The sequence below is a fragment of the Gopherus evgoodei genome, chromosome 3 (assembly GCF_007399415.2).
Source record: "Gopherus evgoodei ecotype Sinaloan lineage chromosome 3, rGopEvg1_v1.p, whole genome shotgun sequence".
Taxonomy (NCBI): domain Eukaryota; kingdom Metazoa; phylum Chordata; order Testudines; family Testudinidae; genus Gopherus; species Gopherus evgoodei.
In genome coordinates, this window is record NC_044324.1 from 201,667,874 (window position 1) to 201,690,657 (window position 22,784).

The following is a 22,784-nucleotide window of genomic DNA, read 5'->3' on the forward strand; positions in this document are numbered from 1 at the left end:
TAGTTTCCCTATTTTCCTGATGAAGTTTGGGATAAAAGGCTGGAAACTGAATAAGCTAATTTATGTGAAATGCAGAAGTCATGCTGGGAATGAATTTCAGATATGGTCTAAGAGTGACCTTGTCAGAGAAGAACCTAGTGAAAGTGGAATGCGCCATCGGAGCTCCTATTTCCCCAATCCTTCTTGCAGAGGTGATGACTATGAGAAACACCATCTTCATGGTAAGGTGAGTTAACAAACAAGTGGCCACAGGTTCAAATGGTGGCCTAGTCAGATCTTTTAATAGTAGGTTGTGATCCTATTGAGGAATGGGAAGTCTGGGTTGTGGGAAAAAGTTTGCTATGCATTTGAAAAACTTCATAGTCGGATAGGAGAAGATTGAATATCCTTCTGTCTGCTGAGGGAAGGTTGCAATAGCTGCTAGGTGAAACAATGGAGAGTCCCAGTTTCTTGAGAGTCAACAAGTAGTCTAGGATCACTGGTAGGGCGGATGTATTAGGGATGACACTTTTGGGATGGCACCAGATCTGGAATCTTTTTTATTTTTGTAGATAGGTACGGCAAGTAGCTCCTTTCCTACTGTGCAATAACACGTCCCATACATCCTTAGAGCAAGATGTCTCTATGTGCTGGAACCATGACGGAGCCAGACTTTGAGACACAGAATCCACAGGTTGAGATGGAGAGTGCATCTCTCTTTCAGCGACAGAAGATAAGAAGTGATTGGAAGAGTCATTGGTGGACACATTGCCAGCTGTTACAGGTTAAGGGTACTATGGCTGTCTGGGCCAGATGCAAGAAATCAGTATGTTTGCTCTCTAATTTTCAACAGGCCTTTCAATATTAGAGGGAATGGGGGAAAGGCATAAAGAAGGCCTTTGTCCCAGGGAAGGAGGAGGGCATTTCCCATGGAATGTTGTCTGATCTGCAGTCTAGAGCTGTACTGTGGACACTGCTTGTTCTGGTAAGTAGTGAATAGGTCTATTATCAGTATCCACCATTGTCAGAATATGTTGTGGAGTACCATCGAATCTATCTCCCATTCATGATCATGTGGGAATTTGTGGATGAGACTGTCTGCTGTCATGTTGTGTATTCCTAGTAAGTATGCAGCTGATATTAAGATACTGTGGGAGATGCACCAGTTCCATAGTTTTAGTGCTTCTATGTACACAGAATGACACCTGGTGCCTCCGTGATGGTTTGTGTAATATATGCACGCCATATTATCCGTCATGACCTTTTTGCGCATGTCTTTGATCAGCAGGAGGAAGCAAGTGTACGTGTTGATGTGGAGGCATCTCTCACCTGGAGACCATTTGTCCTGTATTGTGCAAACATTGAGATCCGTGCGGTTAGAAGTAGAGATGGGGAAGACTGAACAAACAGGATTCCCATATAGTTGTTTACTGGGTCCTTCCACCAATCAGAGGATCGCTTGACCCTGGTGGGCACGGATAGTAGTTTGCTTATGTTGTCTTTGTTTGGCTCTAAACTGAACCAAAAGCATGCTTGGAGACATCTCAAACATAGTCTGGAATGAGCAATAATCCATGCGCCCATCTCCATGTGGCCCAGGAGCTGGAGGCAATGTTTGGCCAGAATTTGGGGGCTGGATTGTACTGTCTTTATTAACAAAGAGAGACTGAGAAATCTGATGTGGGAAGAATGGAGTCAAGGGTCAGCTCCTATGAATTCTAGTCTCTATATCTGTGTTAATGTCGATTTTTGTTTATCTATCTGTAGGCCCAGATTCTGAAAACAGGTCCAGTGTGGTCTGAGTGACTTGCTGGGACTCTGCAAAGGACCATACCCTGAGAATGCAGTCGTCCAGGTGAGGATAAATCATGCCTTAAGAGCGTAAGTGGGCCGCCACTATCAAAAGGACCTTGAAGAATACTCTGGGGGCCAATAGGGAGTACTCCATATTGGTAATGGTCTTGACTTAGCACGAACCTGAAGTAATGTCTGTGGCTCAATATGATCAAGATCTGAAAATAAGTATCTTGGAGGTTAAGGGTCAAGAACCAGTCTCCTTTTTCTAATGATAATAGATAACATGACCATCTTGAACTTTTGAGCCTTGATAAACTTTTTGAGCACTCTGAGGTCCAGTATGGGTCTCCAGGAAGTAAAAAATTAGAAGCCTCTGCCCCTTATATGTGTGGATACTTGCAATATGGCTGCTACACTGAGGTGATACTTTATCTCCTGACATAGCAAGATCTCATGAGAAGAATCCCTGAAGAGGGATGGGGAGGGGTGTTTGGGATGCAGAAAGGGAGAAGAAATGGGTGGAATAGCCATCTCGGATGATCTCCAACACCCATTTGTTAGAGGTTATCCGTTCCCAGGTTCTGTGGAACGGGGTGAGATGATCTCCGAAGGGATGGGTGTTTTCCATCATGAAATGAGGTGAGTGTTCTACGGGCACCTTGATCAACCCGTCAAAACTATTTCTTCAAAGTGGAGGCCTGAGTGGAAGTTTGCTGAGATCCCAACATCTTCCATCTGGAGAACCTAGGCTGCTTCTTCTGAGGTTCATACAATCTCTGTGTCTATTGAGATGGATATTGTGACTATTGAGATGAGTATTGTGAGAAAGGCTTGAATGGTGGCTGAGAGCTGTACTTTCTTTTGTACCCAGGTATATAGATCCCAAGGGATCGAAGAGTGACCCTCAAATCTTTTAACATACGGAGAGAGGCATCTATATTTTCAGCAAATAATTTTGTCCCCCAAAAGTCTTCCACCGTCATTTGGACCTCCTTGAGGAAGTCAGATAGATGAAGCCACGAGGCCTGTCTCATCACAACGCTGTCAAAATAGAACGTGTTGCCGTCAAATGCACACTGGAGTGACTTTTTGCCACTAACTGGCCCTCATTTTCCAAGGCCTTAAATTGGTCCTTGGGAGAATGGGGGAGCTGCTCAATAAAAGAACTAAATTTCACATAGTTGAGAGTCATATTTAGCCCACAAGACTTGATAGTTCGCCACTTTGAATTGAAGGGTGGCTTAGGAGTAGGCCTTACTGCCAAACAGGTCCAGGTGCTCCCAGTCCCAGTTATAAGGGATGGACTTAAAGTGGTGTTGGCAGCCTTTAGAGTTAACTGCATCCACAATGATTGAATTGGGAGGCAGGTGGGAGAACAGGAATTCTGTGTCATTTGCTGGCACATGATATTTCTCGTCCGCCCTCTTGCAAGTTGGTGGGATGGATGCAGAGGCCTGCCATATCACCTTGGCAGAATTCATTAGCCTCATTAATAGGGAGGGGACACTCTGGAGGAGCTGCAGGAATGTAGAATGTCCACCACCTAGTGGTGCAACTCAGACACTGCTTGTAATGGCCTCTGCCACCTTCTGTGCCAAGTCCTGGAACAGCTTACAGTCATCTGCCATAGATGGAGGGGGCATCACAGTCTCATCTGGTGATAATGATGAGAAGTGGGCTGGAGAAGTAACATCCTCTTCGACTTTAGCCTCTGGTTCCTCCCTAGCCTGCTTGGGGAGTTCAGAGGCCCTTGAGGCAGCGGCTGAAGGAGGGTACTCCCTCAGCTGTTGGCATGCTATACTGGCAGTGATGGAGGCCTGTTGCCTTTTGGCCTGCCAGGGTTCCAGTATGGCCACAGTGATGGGAAGGGGCACAGTGGATGGTACCATGGGATGTTGTGGGTCAGAAGGGTGGTATGCCCAGTGTCCATAGTGAAACTGGGCTCTGTATGGTGGGTGAGAAGGGTGTTGGGAAGCTAGGTCCTCTTGCTCACTTTTTGATTCAGACAACAAAAAGGGCGGTGTGTGTGGCTGGAGGTCATCTGTGAGCCCAGGACTCTAGGTGAACTCGGTATTGTGGCAGTACGGAGGTTGATGACTGTACTGACGGAGCCTTCCCTGGGGCGGATCTTCTATGTTTCTCATGCCCCCATGGTACCGATGCTTCTTTGCTTGCACCCACTGAGTCTTTAGGCATTCAAAGTTGCCCTGTCAGTTCAGTACAACGCATGCTGTGGGTACCAGATTTAGACAGGTTTGATGACATCGGTACTGATACTGACTGAGACAGAGATCATTTCTGGCTCGATCGGTACTTGATATGGGGACTCTCGGACCTTTTCTAAGAGGCCTTACATGAGTGGCTCGCAGGCATCTCTCTGAGCTCATGCCCCTTCAAAGCAGAGGGTTGCAGTGAGGGTTCCCACCAAGACTCCAGAGGTTAAAGGACTAACTCCATGAGTAGGAGTTTGAGCCTCAGTTCTCTGTCCTTCCTGGATCTGGGATTCAGTTGCTGCACACTTCTGTGGAATGTGTTTCTCTCCTAAGACAACAAACGCACTGTGAGTGTCCATCGGTAACTGGGATCTATCCCTTGTAACTGAGGCACTTTTTGAAGCCCAGAGAACCAGGCTTGTCCAGGCCCCCCCCGACTGGGGGTCAACAGAAGACAAAGTCCTTTTCTTTTCTTCTACGCAATGGCCAAAATAAAATGTAATTAAGCAAAGAAAGAAAAAGGGCTTCAAAATAAGTTAAAATTAGCAATTCTAAGAGAGAGAACAATCCATGAACGAACAGCTTTAGTTCTGTCTTTAGCCAAGGACGACTGAGATGGAACTGAGGAGGCATGCTGGTTAGCCTTGTGGCAGATGGGGAGCAGCACATGCGCAGGTGAAAGTGACTACTACCAAAGTTCTCTGATCAACAGCACAGGGAGACAAGCACGCCAACAGAGAAGCACCCACAGGGACACTACTGGAAGATGCAGCACCATTATTTGCATGGCCTCTTGTCCCCTCTAAGCAGATCTACCTACATAATTAGAGTTCTAAATTATCAATATCCATAAGAGAATGTTTGGATTTTCCACCTTATTAGTACTATGGAACTTCCTCTTCCCTTTTAATGTTGATGCCTGTAATTAATCACCTTAATGCTGTGGAGACCATAGGAAAGTGTGCACTTACAACTATTTGTTAATAAGCTAACAATTGTTGCTTGATGTTCAGAAGCCTTTTTTACAAATTATTAATCCAATTACATCCTTTCTGACTCTTATTTTTCCTACCAGTTACAATGTGACAATTTTATTTTCATCAGTCTATAGTATTCAGAAACAAAGACTGAGCATCAACAAAAAAAAGCAACACTTACAGTCTTTTCCAGCACAGCACGAGAAGGAAAATCAGTTTCTAAAACTTCTTTCAAATTTTGTAGTAGGGTGATATCTGGATCCCTGCAAGTAGAAGAAAATAGACTTCAACACACGGAACTGCAAAATGCAGATTTTAAACGAAAATTGTATTAGTGAAAACACTTACCACAAGTGCATGTTGTTGTTCAGCTTAGTTCTCAGAGGATTTACCACTACAAAGTTATACATAGATATTTATATTACTCACAGGAAGAGACTTCCCCTCACATTCCAGCACTTACAACTAGAGATTTTTTAAAGGTATTTAGACATCTAAATATGCATATCGGTGCCTATGCATTTGAAATCCCACTAGGCATCTTAAGACATTTACAAATCTGGCCCCAGTTATCATATTTGAAAAGTCATATAGAATGATAATTTCACTACGTTTTGGGACATTGTACACCAAAGGTGATCTCCCCTCAAGACATGGCAAGGAGCTATAGAAAATAGAGGGAAAGACATTACGAAATTTGCAGTGGATTATTTATGACAAACAAAAAAAACCAGGCAAAATAATCATTGGTGCGGTCAGATAATTATCTTTAGGAATAATTTTCTACAGGACACAAGGCATCTACTAAATTGTGATTCTGCTGGAAAAGGACTAAACAAAATAGTGTAGAGTTCCACCTTTCTCTCAGTAACTTACAGAACAAATTTGCCCAATCAACACTTAAAAGAAGTAGGTGTTTTGTGTTTTTGTTATCCCTGCAAACTCAGCCTGGCATCTGATAGTCAAGCTGTTTTTTTCCCCAGCTTGTGTATCATCCCCATATATAATGTGGGAAAAATCAGGACAGGATGTGACCCTGTGCCTAGAATGTAGTTGTTAATTCCATTGACTGTGTAGTAGCTAAAACTCAATCTCGCTTCTCTCCCACAGCTGCATGATATCTACAGTGCCTGCAGGAGTAAAATAAGTTGTCAATAGTTAGTCACTTTTCTCATAACTGTATTTTTAAAGTATTCTTCCATTTGTGGTATCTTAATTTGCCAGACTTTAACACATTAACAGTGCGCAATAGCATGCTATGAATTCACTCTTGTATTGTTTTGTGTAAGTCTATGCAAGAGATACTGCATTTTATACTTTGCTTAAATAGAAGACGGAGCCTGAAACCAGTAAATAAAGTTTACCTTAAAAGCTTGTAAGCAGTTACTGTTGCAAGTCACCACAGACCCAGCTTCTAAGACTGAGAAATGAGTTTGTATATGAAATTCTGTATATGAAAGACCTTACCATGGTCTGCTCCAAGAAAATAACACTCAGGAAGCATAGTTGGATGCCTGGGATCTACCTCTAAGTTTATGGAAACATTGTTTCCTGAAATGAGAAAGAATGCATGTAAATGAATGGTGTAAAGCTCTCCTTTATAACCGCAAATATAGAAAGTACTTATGTTTTTAAAATGAGTTGTTTTGAGCACACCTGTAGTTTTATGAACATTGTTACAGCTTTTAGATGAGTAAAGTAAGCTGTTTGGCTTAGAATTCTGAACTGATGGTGTTCATGACTAGAAATTTCAGTTCAGTATGAACAAGTTTTCTCTAGGCAGTGAGTTAAAGTCCTCTGATAAACTGCAAGTGGGAGGGTGCCAGAGTCCCAGCTCCAGCCAGAGCCCAAACATTTACACTGCTGTTTTATAGCCCTGAAGCCCAAGTCAGTTGACACAGGACAGCTGCAGATGTTTTATTGCAGCCTAGACGTACCCTCAGGAATCAAGAAAAGGCAGGGCAAAGGGCCCAACTGAACTGCATTTCCAGTTCTTTCATCCTTCCAAAAACAGTTTCATACTAAAAAAATATTTACAGTATAACTTAAAATGTATTACAAAATTTAGTTTTCTGACAGGGGTTTCTCATTACAATTAGTAGTGAATAATTTTTGAAAAGTAAACTTGTTTTTCTTCTATTCTATAATAGATATCCATTTCATACACAATCTATTTAAAAATTCTATACTGAAATACTTCTGATATAGGATTATCACAAATGTATCCTCAGTTTTGAATTAATTAATACTTGTGTTTGTAATTTATAAATATTTATATCAGAACTTTAAATGTAAAACTAAAAATACAAAATTATACTTTCAATATTCTGCCTCAGGTTCGTTTTGTACAATAACGAACAAGTAATAGTTTGTGTTTTGGGGTTTTTTTTTGAAAGTGTAACCTTTGTTTTCCTATTCCTTGTTCTTTATTAAGTAAAGCAAAACAATCAACTTCACTTCTGTTTAAAAAAAAAAATACTTTATTCCTTCTCTTGTTTTCCTACCTATTGCAATTCTTCTCATTGTGGCACTCCGTGTGGGGTTTTCTGGCTCAAGTACCCAAGTCTTCTCATCAATTTCATCCATAGCATTCCAGAATTCTTTCAGTGATTCTAATGCTGCCAAGAACTGGTTATAAATGTCTACTAAGGAGCTCTAAGAAAAGAGGAAATTTTAAAAAGTTACATGGCACTCTACCAATAGCAATATAGAATGATTTAAAAAATACACAGCATTTCAAAGTTTTTTTAAATCTAGCACACATCCCACTGTAAAATATACTGCAGTGTGCTAGGGTCAACATTTTTCCTGTTAGTACTCAAAACACTTTTTTGATTTGTTAATGGAACACACAAATATTAACTAAAAGTAACTGTAATGTACTCAAAAAGTACAGCTAAATTTTCTAACACATTTTTGTTATATTCTGATTAATCTAAAGTACAGTGTTCTTGAAGTTGGTAGCCACTCTCAAACCTAATAATTTCAGAAATCAGTGTTATGATCTGGAAGTATTTTTATTACATATTCATAATAACTGCATTCTAAGTAAGCCGTGAGTAAAATTCAGCATAATCTGCTGTTAGTTTATGAGTCTGCCTTCTTGACTCCTATGCAGCAATTCCCACTCCCAACTAAACTTTTCAAAAGATTTTATTCACAGTCAAATAGTAGTCAGAGTCTTTTGTAGATGGATTTAACATAAAAGGCATCCTCTGCATCTCAAAAACAATTGTGTGGCCAGAAAATTGCTTATTTTAATCCCAGAATGTGATTTCTAGAAGGAATTATTTACTTTTTTAAAAGTCTGACCTGTTACTATGTTTTCAGGACTCAATTCTCCACTGTTTGTGTCTGTGAGAAAGGGAGCGATGCTTAGTTATCTAGTCCTGGGTAAATTAAAGTTGCAGAAGAGGTATAGCAGATTCAATTTCCACTGCTTAACAGACTAGAGAATCCAGCCCTCAACCCCTTCAATAAGAATGTAAATGTTTAAATATTTAATTTCAAGAGATTGGTAAATTAAATGTATAGATCTGAGTTTGTAGTTCCACTTGATTTTAAGAGAATTACACCCTTAAACTCTATTATACAACTGCATTTCAAACATAGCATATGCATTTTAAGCACACTTTTTTTTATATTTCATTGTTTCAGTCAAATAGGTATTGCTATAGTAGTTTGGTCCTAGACAACTTTATAAAAATAAATTTGGCTCTGAAAAAAACTATTTCTTCATAAGGATTTTATAATGTTGATCAACGGTCCATTAGGGGAAAAAACACTGGTAGATTATTTACCAGATTTTAATTAAATAGTTTAAAAGAATGGCTCTTCTACTTCCAGTCTGGGTATGATTTCAGACACAAAATGCAGAATTTTTTTTTTAACATCTCGAAGTGCAATCATTCTAATGAAAGTATTTATCTTGCAAAATTATATACAACACATACTAGATAAATGCAAAAGCTGGTCTTTGTATCTCCACTTTGGCTGACCCACTAAGAAGACAGGGATATAATACAAAGAGGGGAGAAAGAGGGGAAAAGATAGGCAAGTCAGAGAGCAAAAGGTTACAACAGTCCATATGAGAGAATCAAGGCATGGATAAAAATTTTGGAGTAGCGATCGAGAGTAAGAGATGTACTTTGTCTATATTAAAAGAGGAAGCAAAGAAACATAGATGGTGACTGGATACCGAAAAAGGGAGGGGGGGGGAGTCAAAGATGATAATGAGCTTGCAAGCTAGGAGACAGGAAAAATAGCAAAAGTTGCTAAAAAAATTAGAGAGAGACTATTAGAAATTAATCAGGTGGAAAGATATAGGGTACGTCTACACAGCAAAGAAAAACCTGTGGTTGGCCCATGCCAGCAGACTTGAGCTCATGGGCCTTGGGCTGTGAGCTATACATTGCTGTGTAGACTTCCAAGCTCGGGCTTGAGCCCAGGCTCTATGAACCTGCAGGGTGAGGTGATCCCAGAGCCCTGACTCCAGCCGAAGTCGGAAGTCTACACAGCAATGTACCAGCCTGAGCCCTGTGAGCCCGAGTCAGCTGGCATAGGCCAGCCACAGGTTTTCTTTGCTGTGTAGAGATACCCATAGAGTTCAATTTTAGAGACTTGATTCTCTGGGATACCCTGCTGCCATCTCAAATTTAGAAAGGCAGTGGCACTTTTGAGAGTGAAGAGAGGGGAAGTTTGGAGGTAGATTTGGGAATCATCTGGATGGGGTGATTATTGAAACAATAGAAGTGGATTGGGAAAACAAGAGAAGGAAGAGGAGTAAATGGAGAAAAGAACAGTGATGCTAAAGGCGTCCCTAGATGGAAGAAGAGGAGCCATTATGTGTTCTGGAAGACAATAATATGGCCACATGATTTTAAATCTCACATATCATTTTGGCCTGGAAGTTCTTGGGTTCTCACAGAAAAAAATCAAATTAACAAATAAATAGTGATATCTATTTACAAAAGTATTCATTTTAGGAATATATTATATAGAAAATCTGTTTATTGTAACTTATCTACCATTTTTTTCTCTGTGTCAACTGGACAAAAGGAAGCAAAATGATGGGGGTTGCTGAATTTTTTCTTGGAGCGTGATATTTCATTGTTTTTTTGTATCTGAGAAAATATTGTAAAAAGAAAAGGTATAGGTTGGAAATAAAAAGTTGGAGTTTTTCCACTGTTATGAAATTATATTAAAGTAGGAAAGCACTTAAGCAGAAAAGTGTGAATACTGCCAATCTCAAAATGTTACGCTTATTATCTTTAAAAGCATTTTGTTACTTTTATAATACCTGAAGTGATATAATAATGTCAGTCACTTAACCAGATCTTAGAGTATAATATCTTCATCTTAAGTACTATTATTTCCAGTATTTTAATAATTTTCATACTGTCCTGGAATGTGATCTTTTGTGCTCTGATGACACTTAAATTAATAGCATAATTTTCTGGTACTTGCAACAGTTGCTTTCCATTTTTTTTTTTTTTTTTTTTACATTTTCCTACATCATACACAAATAAATCCTCTAATAATCATTGCTATCTTTATCTTTGGGGAATTCAAACGATTTCAATAGAAAAAAAGAAACATCAAGGGACTACAACCCACAGATACATTTTAAAATCCAATTAATTTTAATACTAATTGTAATTTTTCAATGATGTTCCTTAAAATTCCTCCCCTTTGGTTTTTTTTTTTTAAATGCTCTGTTCATTTGATCTTATTTGCATGCTTCATTGATGTTGCCAACTATCTTTTTCTGTATGCCTATCTACATCTATATCTATTTAAATCCATCATACTACTTTATCATGCAACCATGAAAAATGTATAATTCCTTTATACTTCATTAACCAGTTAATTTTTGACCACTGCTGACCACAGTTCTTTTAAAACAGTGCTACTGATACTGTTTTGGGCTGTGCCAACAAGGTACTTGCTCACGTGGTCAAATAAAAGACGGTTACCTTCCATAACTACTGTTCTTCGAGATGTGTTGTTCATTTCCATTCCATTGTTGGTGTGTGTGCTCATCATATGCACCAGTCAAATGCAGAAGTTTTTCCCTCAGGGGTATATGTAGGGGACTGGCTCTGGCACCCTCTGGAGTGGCGCACGTATGCACCAGTATAAGGGGCACTGTCGGCTCCCCACTCCCTCCGTTCCTTCTTGCCGGATCTCCAACAGAGGGGAAGGAAGGCGGGTCATGGAATGGACATGAGCAACACATCTCGAAGAACAGTTATGGAAGGTAACCGCCTTTTCTTCTTTGAGTGCTTGCTCATGTCCATTACATAGTAGGTGACTCCCAAGCAGTACCACTGGAGACAAGTAGGAGTTCATGGAAGTGTTGATAGCAACACAACTCTGCCGAAGCCAGCGTCATCTCTGGTCTGCTGACTGATGACATAATGAGACGTGAACATGTGCACTGAGGACCACGTTGCAGCCCGGCATATGTCCTGGACAGGGACTTGTGGCAGGAAAGCAGCCCTTCTCAAATGAGCCTTCACTATTAGAGGAGGCACAGTCTGCAACATCTCGTAACAGATACAGATGCACGTGGTGATCCAGATTGAAATCCTCTGTGAGGACACCAGGAGACCCTTCATCCTGTCAGCTATCACAATAATGAGCTTAGTCGATCTGTGGAAGGGCTTGGTGCACTTTAAGTTAGAAAGCCACTGCAATGCCTGACATCTAGAGTATGCAGACACCTCTCCTCGCTGGTCGAGTGAGGCTTTTGACAGAACACCGGAAGAAAAATATCCTGGTTGACGTGGAAGTGCGATACCACCTTTGGCAGAAAGGTAGGGTGGAGCTGTAGCTGAACCTTGTCCTCATAGAACATGGTGTACAGGGTTCTGAAGTAAGAGCTCTAATCTCGAACATTCGTCTCACTGAGGTAACAGCTACAAGGAATGCAACCTTCCACAACATATGGGAAAGGTAACAAGAAGTCAAATGCTCAAAGGATGGGCCCGTGAGCTGGAGAGGACCAGGCTGAGATCCCATTGGCGGACTGTGTCCCTGACTACCTGAAAGAGTCTTTCAAGGCCTTTCAGGCACCTAATAGTCATGTCATGAGAGAATACTGATCTACCCTGGAGATGAAGGTGAAAGGCTGATTTAGCCACTAGGTAAACCTTGATCAAAGAGAAGGCGAGGCCCTGGTGCTTTAAGTGAAGCAGGTAATCCAGAATGGACTGCAGAGATGACCGGTTTGCGGAGATACCCTGCTCCGTTGTCCAGCGGGAGAAATGCATCCACTTTGCTAGGTAAGCTGCTCTGGTGGAGGGCTTCCTGCTCTCCAAGAGACCCTGCTATACCTGACTAGAGCAGGCTTGCTCTCTGGGTTCAACCATGCAGCATCCAAGCTGTAAGGTGGAGTGAGGTTTGGTTCGTGTGCGTGTGCAGTAGCTGACCATGATCCTGCGAGAGCAGCCCATGGGGCTGCTACAGCCACGTCCATGAGCATGCCAAACCAATGCTAGCGAGGCCATGCTGGGGCAAATCAATGCCCCATGCCTTGTTCCTCTTGATTTTTAAGAGGACTTTGCTGATGAGTAGGATTGGCAGGAAGGCATACATTAGGTCTCCTGGCCGAGGCCTTGCAGGGAGCAGAACTGATGACACTTTCTATTATGTCTGGTGGTGAACAGGTCCACTCGGGGAGTTCCCCACTTCTGGAAGAGCATCCTGATAACCTCCGAGTGGACGGACCACTCATGGTGAGAGAAGGACCTACTGAGGCGATTCGCTAGCATGTTCTGGATGCCAGGGAGATGCAAGACTTCCAGATGGATCACGTCAGATGCAGAAGTTCCACAAGCAAAGGGCTTCCTGGCACAGAGCTGACGAATGAGCCTCCCCTCCCCCCTGACCTGTTGACATAGAACACGGAGGCCATGTTGTCTGTCAATACCTGCCCTACCTGATGGGGAAAGTGAGGAAAGAACACCACACAAGCTAGACAGATGGGTCTGAGCTCCCTGACATTTAAATCGTGAGCTCCTCTCTTAACCATAGCCCCTGCATTCGCAGTGTAGCAAGATGTGCTCCTCATTCAGGGTCAGATGCATCTGATATCAGGGAGACCTGGTGGTAAACGGGTTGGCAGTGATGCTGGCAATCAGATCTGACATTGCCCTGAACCTGATCTCTGGCGGGAAGGCTCTGGCTCAGGTAGTTGAAGACCGCTTTAATAAACTCTATCGTTTCAACAGGAACCAGTGTTGATTTTTGTTCTTTTATCAACAGGCTCAGAGCTTGACAGGTCACTTACAATGTCTCGCTACACTGGACCTGGACTCTGGAGCAGCCCTTTATGAGCCAGTTGTCGAGGTATGGGTAACACACAATCATACAACGAAACTCTCTATGTAGCAGTTAGGGGATCCACTGTACAAAGATTTGGGAGTCTGAGGACATCCTCAACATCGTCAAAAGATGGAGCAGATACCAGAGACAAATGCAACTGCCTGTCCTGTGCAGTTGATACTGGAAAGTTAGGAGGTACTAGAGAAAGATATGGTCTCGATGACCCAGTAGCTGTTGGTACGGACAACTGCATGGTGCCCATTAACAAGGGGGATTCCAGCTTATCTGACACGATCAAGTCTCTAGAACATCTAAATTCTTGCAGCAGGTGTAAATGAGCCAAATGTGTAAATACTGAGGGAACGGTCTACTTCAGTAGTCCCATCTGGAAAATGGGGCAGGTCAAAAGGCACTGGTAGTTGAGACACAGGTCTGTTAGATGACTCCATTACTGAGGATGTGGATAGCCTCTGTTCTTGCAGATGTCTGACTACTCACATACGAGCACCAAGGAGTCTGAAGATGGCAAAAGCTTCCATTAAATAATGTGTTTGGAGTCTCTGCTAAGTCTGTCATGCTTCAACAGTATTCAGGCTGGTTTCAGTACTGAGATATAAATGGTACCCATGGTGTTTTGAGGAACTTCAAAGAGCTCCTGGTACAGAAGCAGCTTGGAGCCTTCACAGAACTCTCTGTGGGACTTAAGGTGACCAAGCTCTTTTATTTATTTATTTATTTTTTTGGATGAAGGCTCTCTACAACAACTAGAAATTTTCTTAGGAGGCTTGTTGATACCACGTATACTTTTCTCTGATGAGGATCTCTGGAGACCAAGCAGCAGAGGTCAAACAGGAAACAAAGAATGCTTGGAGACTAATGGTGGGGGAAGGGCCTGCGCTGAGGTTGGTCACAGAGCCTGCTGCATCATCAGAAGCCTAAACTTGATTTCTCTGTTCTCTCTCTATATGGTTTTAAAAGAGGCACAGATCGTGTGGTTACACCCCAGTTTGCTGGGTTTTAACCGTTCATGTAGACAAGCCAGAGTATGTGTTAAAGAACTTCCTAGCAGTCTAAATTATATGAATGGTTCAAAACACAAGGAAAGAACTACTACATAGGTGATATGAGAGGTAAAATAGGAATAGGGAAATTTATCCAGGGTGACTTGCTTGGGCAGAACCTTATATTTGGGATTAAACATCTAAACACCACTGGCAATATCCTAACTCCAATGAAGTCAATGGAAAAACTCACATTGATTTCAGTGGGGCCAGGTTTTCATCCTATGAGTTCGGGGGCACCTGAAAAGCATGACTGCTTGTATCTTACACATTCAAACAGTAATGCTTAATACTTTACCACTAGTTTACCTACATTCTTTGTTCCTTTACTACCTCTAGAATATTAATAGTATTAGTAGATCTGCTGAAATGCATGGCCAATCTTCCTTTCACAATGTTTCATTTAGATAAGTGGGTGGCTGCATCCACAGCCTGGTCTCTTCTCTAAGGGAATTCCTGAATTCTATCTCAAACATCTGATCCCCAAAATCCCATAAATTTACAAGGGTAGGCTAAACTGCATTAGTTAGGTTGTAAAAAGTAATGAGTTATTGCTTGGATAAAATTAAACCCCTTCAAAGGTTTCTAAGAATGTGACATTGAAGGACAAATCCAAGGGATTAATTAGTTTATTCACACTGTCAGAACAGATTACAATATTCACTCCTGGTATGACCAGATGAGTACTCCAGTACCAGATCTCACCAGGCCATTTGTCTAGGGCTGAGGCATGCTTGAGTAACTTCTCCATCTCTGAAATATGTAGAGCTGCCATATAAAGCTCTATCAAAACCTGTACTTATTTCTCACCTCTCTTTCAACAAAAGAGCCTAGTCAGATACTTGTTTTGAGAGCAGTTCTTTCAAATCTCCAAAAGAAACCCAAGTCTCCCAAGAGTAAAATTCCACAAAAACAGTTCTGAGTTAAGAAAAGAATGTTACATTAACGCTGAAGGGATCCTTCTTCTATAGGATCCACACTTGGTATTTCAAATGGCAGAATGAAATCAAAATGTTTCAGAACACAACTACTAATGTATGCTTGCACCAAACATTCACTGCTTTCTAGATGGCTCCAAGAGTTGCAGTACCCAGGTGCAAGTCTCAATTGTGAAACTAGAAGGTAGTATACTCAACACTCCACCAAAAGATTAATATCAAGAATATGTTTCAGCTGAATACCAGAGAAAACACAATATGTGTGGAAAAGTCTTCCCAGTGTTGTAGGTAGGACTAAACAAGAGAAAATTTAATGAACAATTCTGGAGTGGTAATAGAAGGGATTAGATGACCTTTTTCATCTGTAATTTGTTATTCCATGTTATTTACTGAAGATGAATACCTCCCTCCTCCTCACACACACACATCCATCAAAACTAAATCTAAAACTGAGTGAACATGCTAATATCTTTAGAAAAATGTTGTCAACCATTCCAGTCTTTTGTATTGTGTTAGAGGGCCACTACCTCATGGATATGTAGAAAGTTGAGTACTGTAAAGTTCCTATACTAGAAATACCAGAATTATGATCAATATTATTTTACTATGGGAACTATTCCTTCAAAATTCTAAAGAATAATGCCATCCACACCAATATACCTTCCCAGATCTTGTATTATGTTTCACTGTTAGCTGCATGACCTCATTAGTCATTAATTTCCATTTTCATAACCTTCATGAATGAATCCAGATGGGTAGTGGTCAATATAGGGATAGTAATCTAATGTGAGGGCACAAGAATCCAGATACCTAATGACTGCAGAACCATTCTTATAGTGTATGCTAAAATGTGCAGACAGTAAATTTATCTGGTTAATTAGAAAAAGTATATAACTGAAATAAATAGATGTTCCTGCACTTGTCATTGAAAAGCACTTTGCATTTATTTGGCACATATAACAGTAGTAGCAGCATCAGCTTGCCCTTGGTGCTGATTTCTGACTACTTTAAAATGTCTCTTCTGAGCTAGAATACACTGGCTGTTGCTGATCATGCTGTGAGACACCTGCACTGGCTACTAGGCTTGTCATGACGCACAAAACCCTACCATCTTCAGCTTGACATTGTGCAAGTTATAATTATTCATCCAAATGAATATGTCAAAGCAGCAGCAGCAGACCTCTCATCAGAGAGAAAGAAAAATACATCAAAACATTATCAACCCAGCAGGAAGACAGGGACCATAAGGAAAATTACCCATTTTTAATATGGATACCATAAAGCCATGTCTATTATTATTCAAAAAAGGAAAATAAAGATCTTCCAAGTTTCAAGTCCATAAGCACTAAAACAGAACTTGAAATAGGCAAAAGCAGACAGAAAAAAAAGATTACCTGAAATCTATTTATATTCCCTTTAACAGGAGTTTGTATTTATATTATAACAGTGACATTTCCACTGCTTCAGTTAAGGGTCTTGTCAGTGTTTCCATTAAAGGTGACCTACACATGTTAAAATTAAAAACCTATCAGGATTAGAACTGCATGTTGAATACCCAAAATATCTAGGACAGGGAAAGAGTCACATTCTGTATGTCTTCCTTTTTAGTCTTCTTAGGTACCAAAATATTCAATCATACCATGAATTGCTGGATACTGCTCCAGGCAATATCCCAGCAAGTCCTATGCTAAATTAACAAGTTTCTGGAGCCTGAATTAACCCTTGTAGGCCTAATTCCAAACATTCTGAAAAAATGTGTGATTTTCTGTTTTTCTAAGAAGTGTTATATCCTGTTTCCAACCCCCAAACACATTTTTGCAAAAAATTGCCACTCTGATCGATATAAGCAGACTCCATTCTCCAGCAGGGCTCTACGATTGATGCAACTGTACCAGCATACTGCACAGTGTGTTGGGAGCTTCATTCAGAATTAAAGGAGACTATCTGCAGTTGGAATGAATGGTCACTGGTTGCAAAGACAGAAAAAGGATAAGTCTCTAGATAATTACACTGTGAATAGTATCTCTTATCCCAGTTGTTTAGAATATTCACTACCTAATTCTAATCTTAATAAATTTTTCCTCTAAGATTTTTGTAGGTCACATGGACAATGCCAGACTTTCACCTGCTTGCAACATGAATGAAAACATTATCAATTTTAACTTGTCAAACAAGATTGATTCTTGGGAGGTTTGTTTAAAACCACTTTAAAAAAAAAAAAAGTTACTCCAGATGGTAGTTCTTAAGGTTATCAGCAGCACACTATCAGAGCTGAAATTTAGTGAGGATATTTGTGATGCTTTTAATTTAAGTCAGCTTGTCTTTTTCAGTCTGTCAATCAAAAAAAATCAACTCAAATATTTTCAAAAGTTAAACAAACATGAATTTACACAGCCTATAAGTGGCTTAAAAAAGGTATTGAAAGTGATATATGCGTACACAATATAAAAGTCAGTATTTATAACAAGAGCAACAAAGCCACTAAAATTTACAGAATAAACAATACGCATGTAAGTTGTTCCAAAATATGTATGGAATCAACCAAAGCTCTGAAAGTGAAAATGAAACTGTGAAATGTCAAAATATATTTATTATTTCCTATATATTCTTGCCAAGATCTGCAGTTGTTCCTTCATCAAATTTCCAATGCGATAAATGTGTCATCCTGAAAGTGACAAGATTCAGAGTTTTGCCGCTCAGAAGTTATGCAGCCATCCCAAACTGATACAATCTTTATGCCATACCACAAGAAATTAATGTTTTACATACACTTGCACACTTTTTATTAATAGGTGGAAACCCTAACAATCTGACAAGGACAAGATTTTTTAAATATGTAATATTTACAAAAAACAATGTTTAGTTTTATTTAATTCAGGAACATTAATTATTTTCTACAGTGTGTTTCAGTTAATTTGTCTGTAAGTCCGTTATCAAAAACATTGAAGGGAGAGATGCAAGAAATAATGCATGAGAAACATTAGGCCTTCCACAAAGAAGGAAAGCAATGGCATTTGGTTCTTAATTAGAACAAATAATTAAACTTACGATACTGTATAACACTCAAGTGCTCTTATTAAGCTACATTATAAAAGATTGCTGTTTGTTTTTATTCAGTGTTTTAGAAAATATTCATCAAAGTTCAGAGGCAGCTTTTTTCCCCTGTTATCAGTAATTACTCTTTCATGTATATATTTCCCAGTATCATTCATAAATATTTGGCGTCTCAGCAGTCCAGTGTGTAAGAGATGGGGTAGGGACTTAGCGCTGACACAGTAGTTCTAAAAGGTTGAGGAAACATTTTAAAAATTGAAAAAAATGATGAAAGCAACTTAATTTAAAACTGTAAATGTTGGAGAATTAAATATGAATACACTAAATATAGCATTTTCCCAAGCACGTGTGAAGGAAAAATACCAAAGAAAACAAATGGAAAGAGGTTTCAAAACAGTCAGACCTGTTTTTCTTCTTAAATATACCATTATCACACACCTGTCATATCAGAAACACAGTGTAAATATATCTTTAAGCTGGTAAATAAATATAATCTTAGTTATTAGAAAAGGACACAGTATGGATTTTACCTGTGGAATCCAAGAGATAGCAAATTCAACAGGGAAGTCTACACAGCAATCTGGTGGTTCTGCAGGATACTGTGGAAAAAAATACTTTAATCATTTTATGCTCTTTTATGTGATTTGCCAGTCAAGCTGATGCATTGTTGGGGAAAACTTGATATCAGATGAGAGAATTTGATAATGAAATTTGAAAGCCTCAAATACCTTGAATACCACTGAAAATATGTAAACTATTTCCCCAGACAGTAATAAAATGTTAGCAGTTATCATTTAAACAAGAAACCTTCATTTACAGAAAATTTCAGTATAGCAGATTTTATTGAAGCCAGAGAGCTATCAGTCTGTAAAGTGTACAATGTTTTCAAACATACATTTTTTTTAAAAAAAGACAAATGGGGAGAATTCAAGACGGAGGAAGGATGTTTCTTCCCGTCTTTTCTTTATCCTGTTTAAAAAAGATTAAAACTTTTAATATTAATATAGGCTCAATGAATGGAAGAACCTACATTTGCATTCTTAAGTTATTTTTCCAGGTTTAGAAATGTTTAATAACTCTTCCCAACCCTAGGATTCAACTTCCAATTTGCTGTGATACCCACCAATATATGAAAAGCAATATTGTCAAATATTCAAAACCGTCCAGTGGTGAAACTAAATTGCAACTGTATACCACTTCTTCAAAAACTAATAAACTTGGGCACCTGATTAACATATTCTGTTGTTTTTTTAAACAATCTGATATTAAAAGAAAGAATGCCAACGGAAGGAAAAAACAGCCAGAACAAAAATCAACAGGCTATATACAAATATGAAAGCTGATTCAATTTCAAAAAGTTTAATTCTTTACTTAATCATTCTTTATACTAGTCCAATCTATTGCTTTTTGTAAGCATTACACTATGAAATCTGTGAAAGAGAAACTATGCACCTCCATTTTCTACACAAATACAAGGAAAAAAATAATTAATTTCATAGAAATACACCCATTTCAAAGGCACCCACTATCAAAATCTTCATGACCTTTGTGACCTAAAAAGTTACATGGCTCAATCTAATACATTTTATCCAGTTCCACCTACTAATTCTTCAGAGATTATACACACATATTACATATACAAAAAATATATATATCCCTATCATGATAAGCAAGTGTGTAATGGGGCTTTTTCTTGAGAGAACAATACTCTGGCCCCTACCAGAGCCCACCTGAGGTATGTCATTGTTGGTCTGAATGCTTCTACCACTGCATCCAATGTAGCAATGACCCCAATCAGCATATTTCTCCTCCACCACCTTACCCGTACCCAAGTCCCATTATATGCTACAGGAAGAACAGGCAGTATTGGAAACTACTAGAGGTATGAGGATAGCTCCTCAGCACTTTGGGAGAAAGGACAATGATTAGTTGAAAAGGAAACAGAAGATATAGATGAGGGAGAAACGGGGGGGCTCCAGGCACCAACACGCCAAGCGCGTGCCTGGGGCAGCAAGCCACGGGGGACGCTCTGCCGGTTGCCGGGAGGGCGGCAGGCAGACTGCCTTCAGCGGCATGCCTGTGGAGGGTCCGCTGGCCCCGCGGCTTCGGCGGACCTCCCACAGGTGTGCCGCCGAATCCGAGTGACCGGGGACCTCCTGCAGGCAAGCCGCCAAAGGTAGCCTGCCTGCCATGCTTGGGGCAGCAAATTACCTAGAGCCGCCCTTGGGGATGAATAGGAGCAGAGACCAAAAGAAGAGAAGGACAACTGTTTTCCTCGTTAATTAAATGGTGTATTAATTTTATACGACTTTTCTTTAAAAAGTGAGACCCTAATTACCTGGTTAAAAAGTAGTTCAGACTTATAAAGATGATATAAGTTTCCTCCCATCTTCCCCATAAATTCATCACTAGTCCTGGTGACTTACTGAAATTTTGATCATCAGTTTGTTAGAACCTCTTTTCTGACATCTGAAATTTAACAGAAAACCTCATCATTATTATCTGCAAATTTTAGATCTGCTCCAGGTAGCTTCCTATTATCCTCTATGGTAAAGAATAGTGCATAGAAACTTTGTTTCTCTGCAATATCCATATCCTCTTTGATCATTCTGCTGACACCCTTTTAGTCTATTGGACTACTGACTGATGCATGCTATATTTTTTATTTAAAAAAACCAAACAAGTATATATCCATTTGCTGTTTAAATTTCCACTTAGCTCTTCTAACTGTTAAACTAAGTCAGACAAGGTAAGTTCCTTGCTAGATTTCCACTTTTTAAAGGCAACTTATTGCGTGAATAAGCTTTTGCCTTTTTCCATTTTAATCACACTGGTTTCAGTCACAGTCATGACTTGAAGACAAGTTAAAAAATGAACACACGAAAGGGAACTGAAACAACTGGGTAAGAAACACTTACAGAGTTCTTTCACCTGCAGAAGCAATATATTTTGCCATTTAACCTAGCAATTTGGCATTACATTTTTTCATTAAATATTTCATTGCATGCATAGCAGTATACTTGCTGTCCTACAAGTGTAAGAAATTTGATCACAATGCCTGAAATTATGAATAAGTTTTCCATGCTAGGGACCAGCATCAATCTTGGGAGCATAAGTTAAAATCCCAGCAGCGTTAGTCAACTGATCCCTTCGTCTTTTATAGGTAGGTAAAATGAATTCTATGCATTTTTCAAGGGTCTCTCAGATGTGATGGTGAAAACTGGGTTCCTACTTGCTTTATGTGAACTAAAAAAATTCCTATGGCACTTTTTGCCCTAAATATCTTGGCCAAACTTTTCTCACCTCACAGTATCGTGCTGTATTTTGTGCACCACCTAATTATCACCCTCTACCTTATACATGTCTACTAAACAGAACCATTTTTCCACCATACATCATTTAGGAAAAGACGGTTACTTACCTTTGTAACTGTTGTTCTTCGAGATGTGTTGCTCATATCCATTCCAGTTAGGTGTGTGCGTGCCGCGTGCACGTTCATCGGAGAAACTTTTACCCTAGCAACCCAGGCGGGTCGGCTGGGCGCCCCCTGGAGTGGCGCCGCCATGGCATCCAATATATATCCCAGCCGACCCGGCCACCCTTCAGTTCCTTCTTGCTGGCTACTCCGACAGTGGGGAAGGAGGGTGGGTTTGGAATGGATATGAGCAACACATCTCGAAGAACAACAGTTACAAAGGTAAGTAACCGTCTTTTCTTCTTCGAGTGATTGCTCATATGCATTCCAGTTAGGTGATTCCCAAGCCTTACCTAGGCGGTGGGGTCGGAGCGAGATGTGGCGGTATTTAAAACTGCTACGCCGAAGGCCACATCATCTCTTGATTGTCTGACCAGCGCACAGTGTGTGGTGAATGTGTGGACCGATGACCAGGTCGCTGCACGGCATATCTCCTGGATAGGCACGTGCGCCAGGAAGGCCACCGACGTCGCCTGAGCTCTCGTGGAATGTGCCGTGAGGTGGCCAGAGGGGACACGAGCTAAGTCGTAGCATGTGCGAATGCATGCAGTTACCCAGGAGGAAATCCTCTGCGAGGATATTGGTTGCCCTCTCATCCGTTCTGCGATCGCCACAAACAGCTGAGGGGACTTCCGAAATGGCTTTGTTCGCTCAATGTAGAAAGCAAGCGCTCTACGTACATCTAAGGAGTGCAGCTGCTGCTCCCGCCGAGAAGAGTGTGGCTTCGGGAAGAAGACGGGGAGGAAGATGTCCTGGTTGGTATGGAAGGCAGAAACAACCTTAGGGATTAATGCCGGGTGGGGTCGCAGGTGCACTTTGTCCTTATGGAAGACGGTGTAGGGTGGGTCCACTGTGAGAGCTCTCAGCTCTGAGACCCGTCTGGCCGATGTAATGGCCACCAGGAAGGTCGTCTTCCATGATAGGTACGTGAGCGAGCAAGTCGCCAGTGGCTCAAATGGCGG

The 22,784-nt window shown here is 40.4% G+C and overlaps 1 protein-coding gene and 1 long non-coding RNA gene across 2 annotated transcripts in view; one reads left to right on the forward strand and one right to left on the reverse strand.

Annotated features, from left to right (window-relative positions):
* The window catches only part of FANCL (FA complementation group L), a 78,236-nt gene that overhangs the window by 10,960 nt on the left and 44,492 nt on the right, over positions 1–22,784 (reverse strand). Inside the window, exons 7-11 of the mRNA XM_030557831.1 lie at positions 18,878–18,946; positions 7,471–7,621; positions 6,434–6,517; positions 5,315–5,360; positions 5,148–5,229 (exon numbers count right to left, since the gene is read on the reverse strand). Coding sequence (XP_030413691.1) covers positions 5,148–5,229; positions 5,315–5,360; positions 6,434–6,517; positions 7,471–7,621; positions 18,878–18,946 — 432 coding nt within the window. The remainder of the gene's footprint in view (positions 1–5,147; positions 5,230–5,314; positions 5,361–6,433; positions 6,518–7,470; positions 7,622–18,877; positions 18,947–22,784) is intronic.
* LOC115649160 lies at positions 1,019–2,888 on the forward strand. Its single transcript, XR_003999775.1, has 3 exons — positions 1,019–1,447; positions 1,747–1,834; positions 2,648–2,888. It is a non-coding gene; the product is annotated as an uncharacterized LOC115649160 (long non-coding RNA).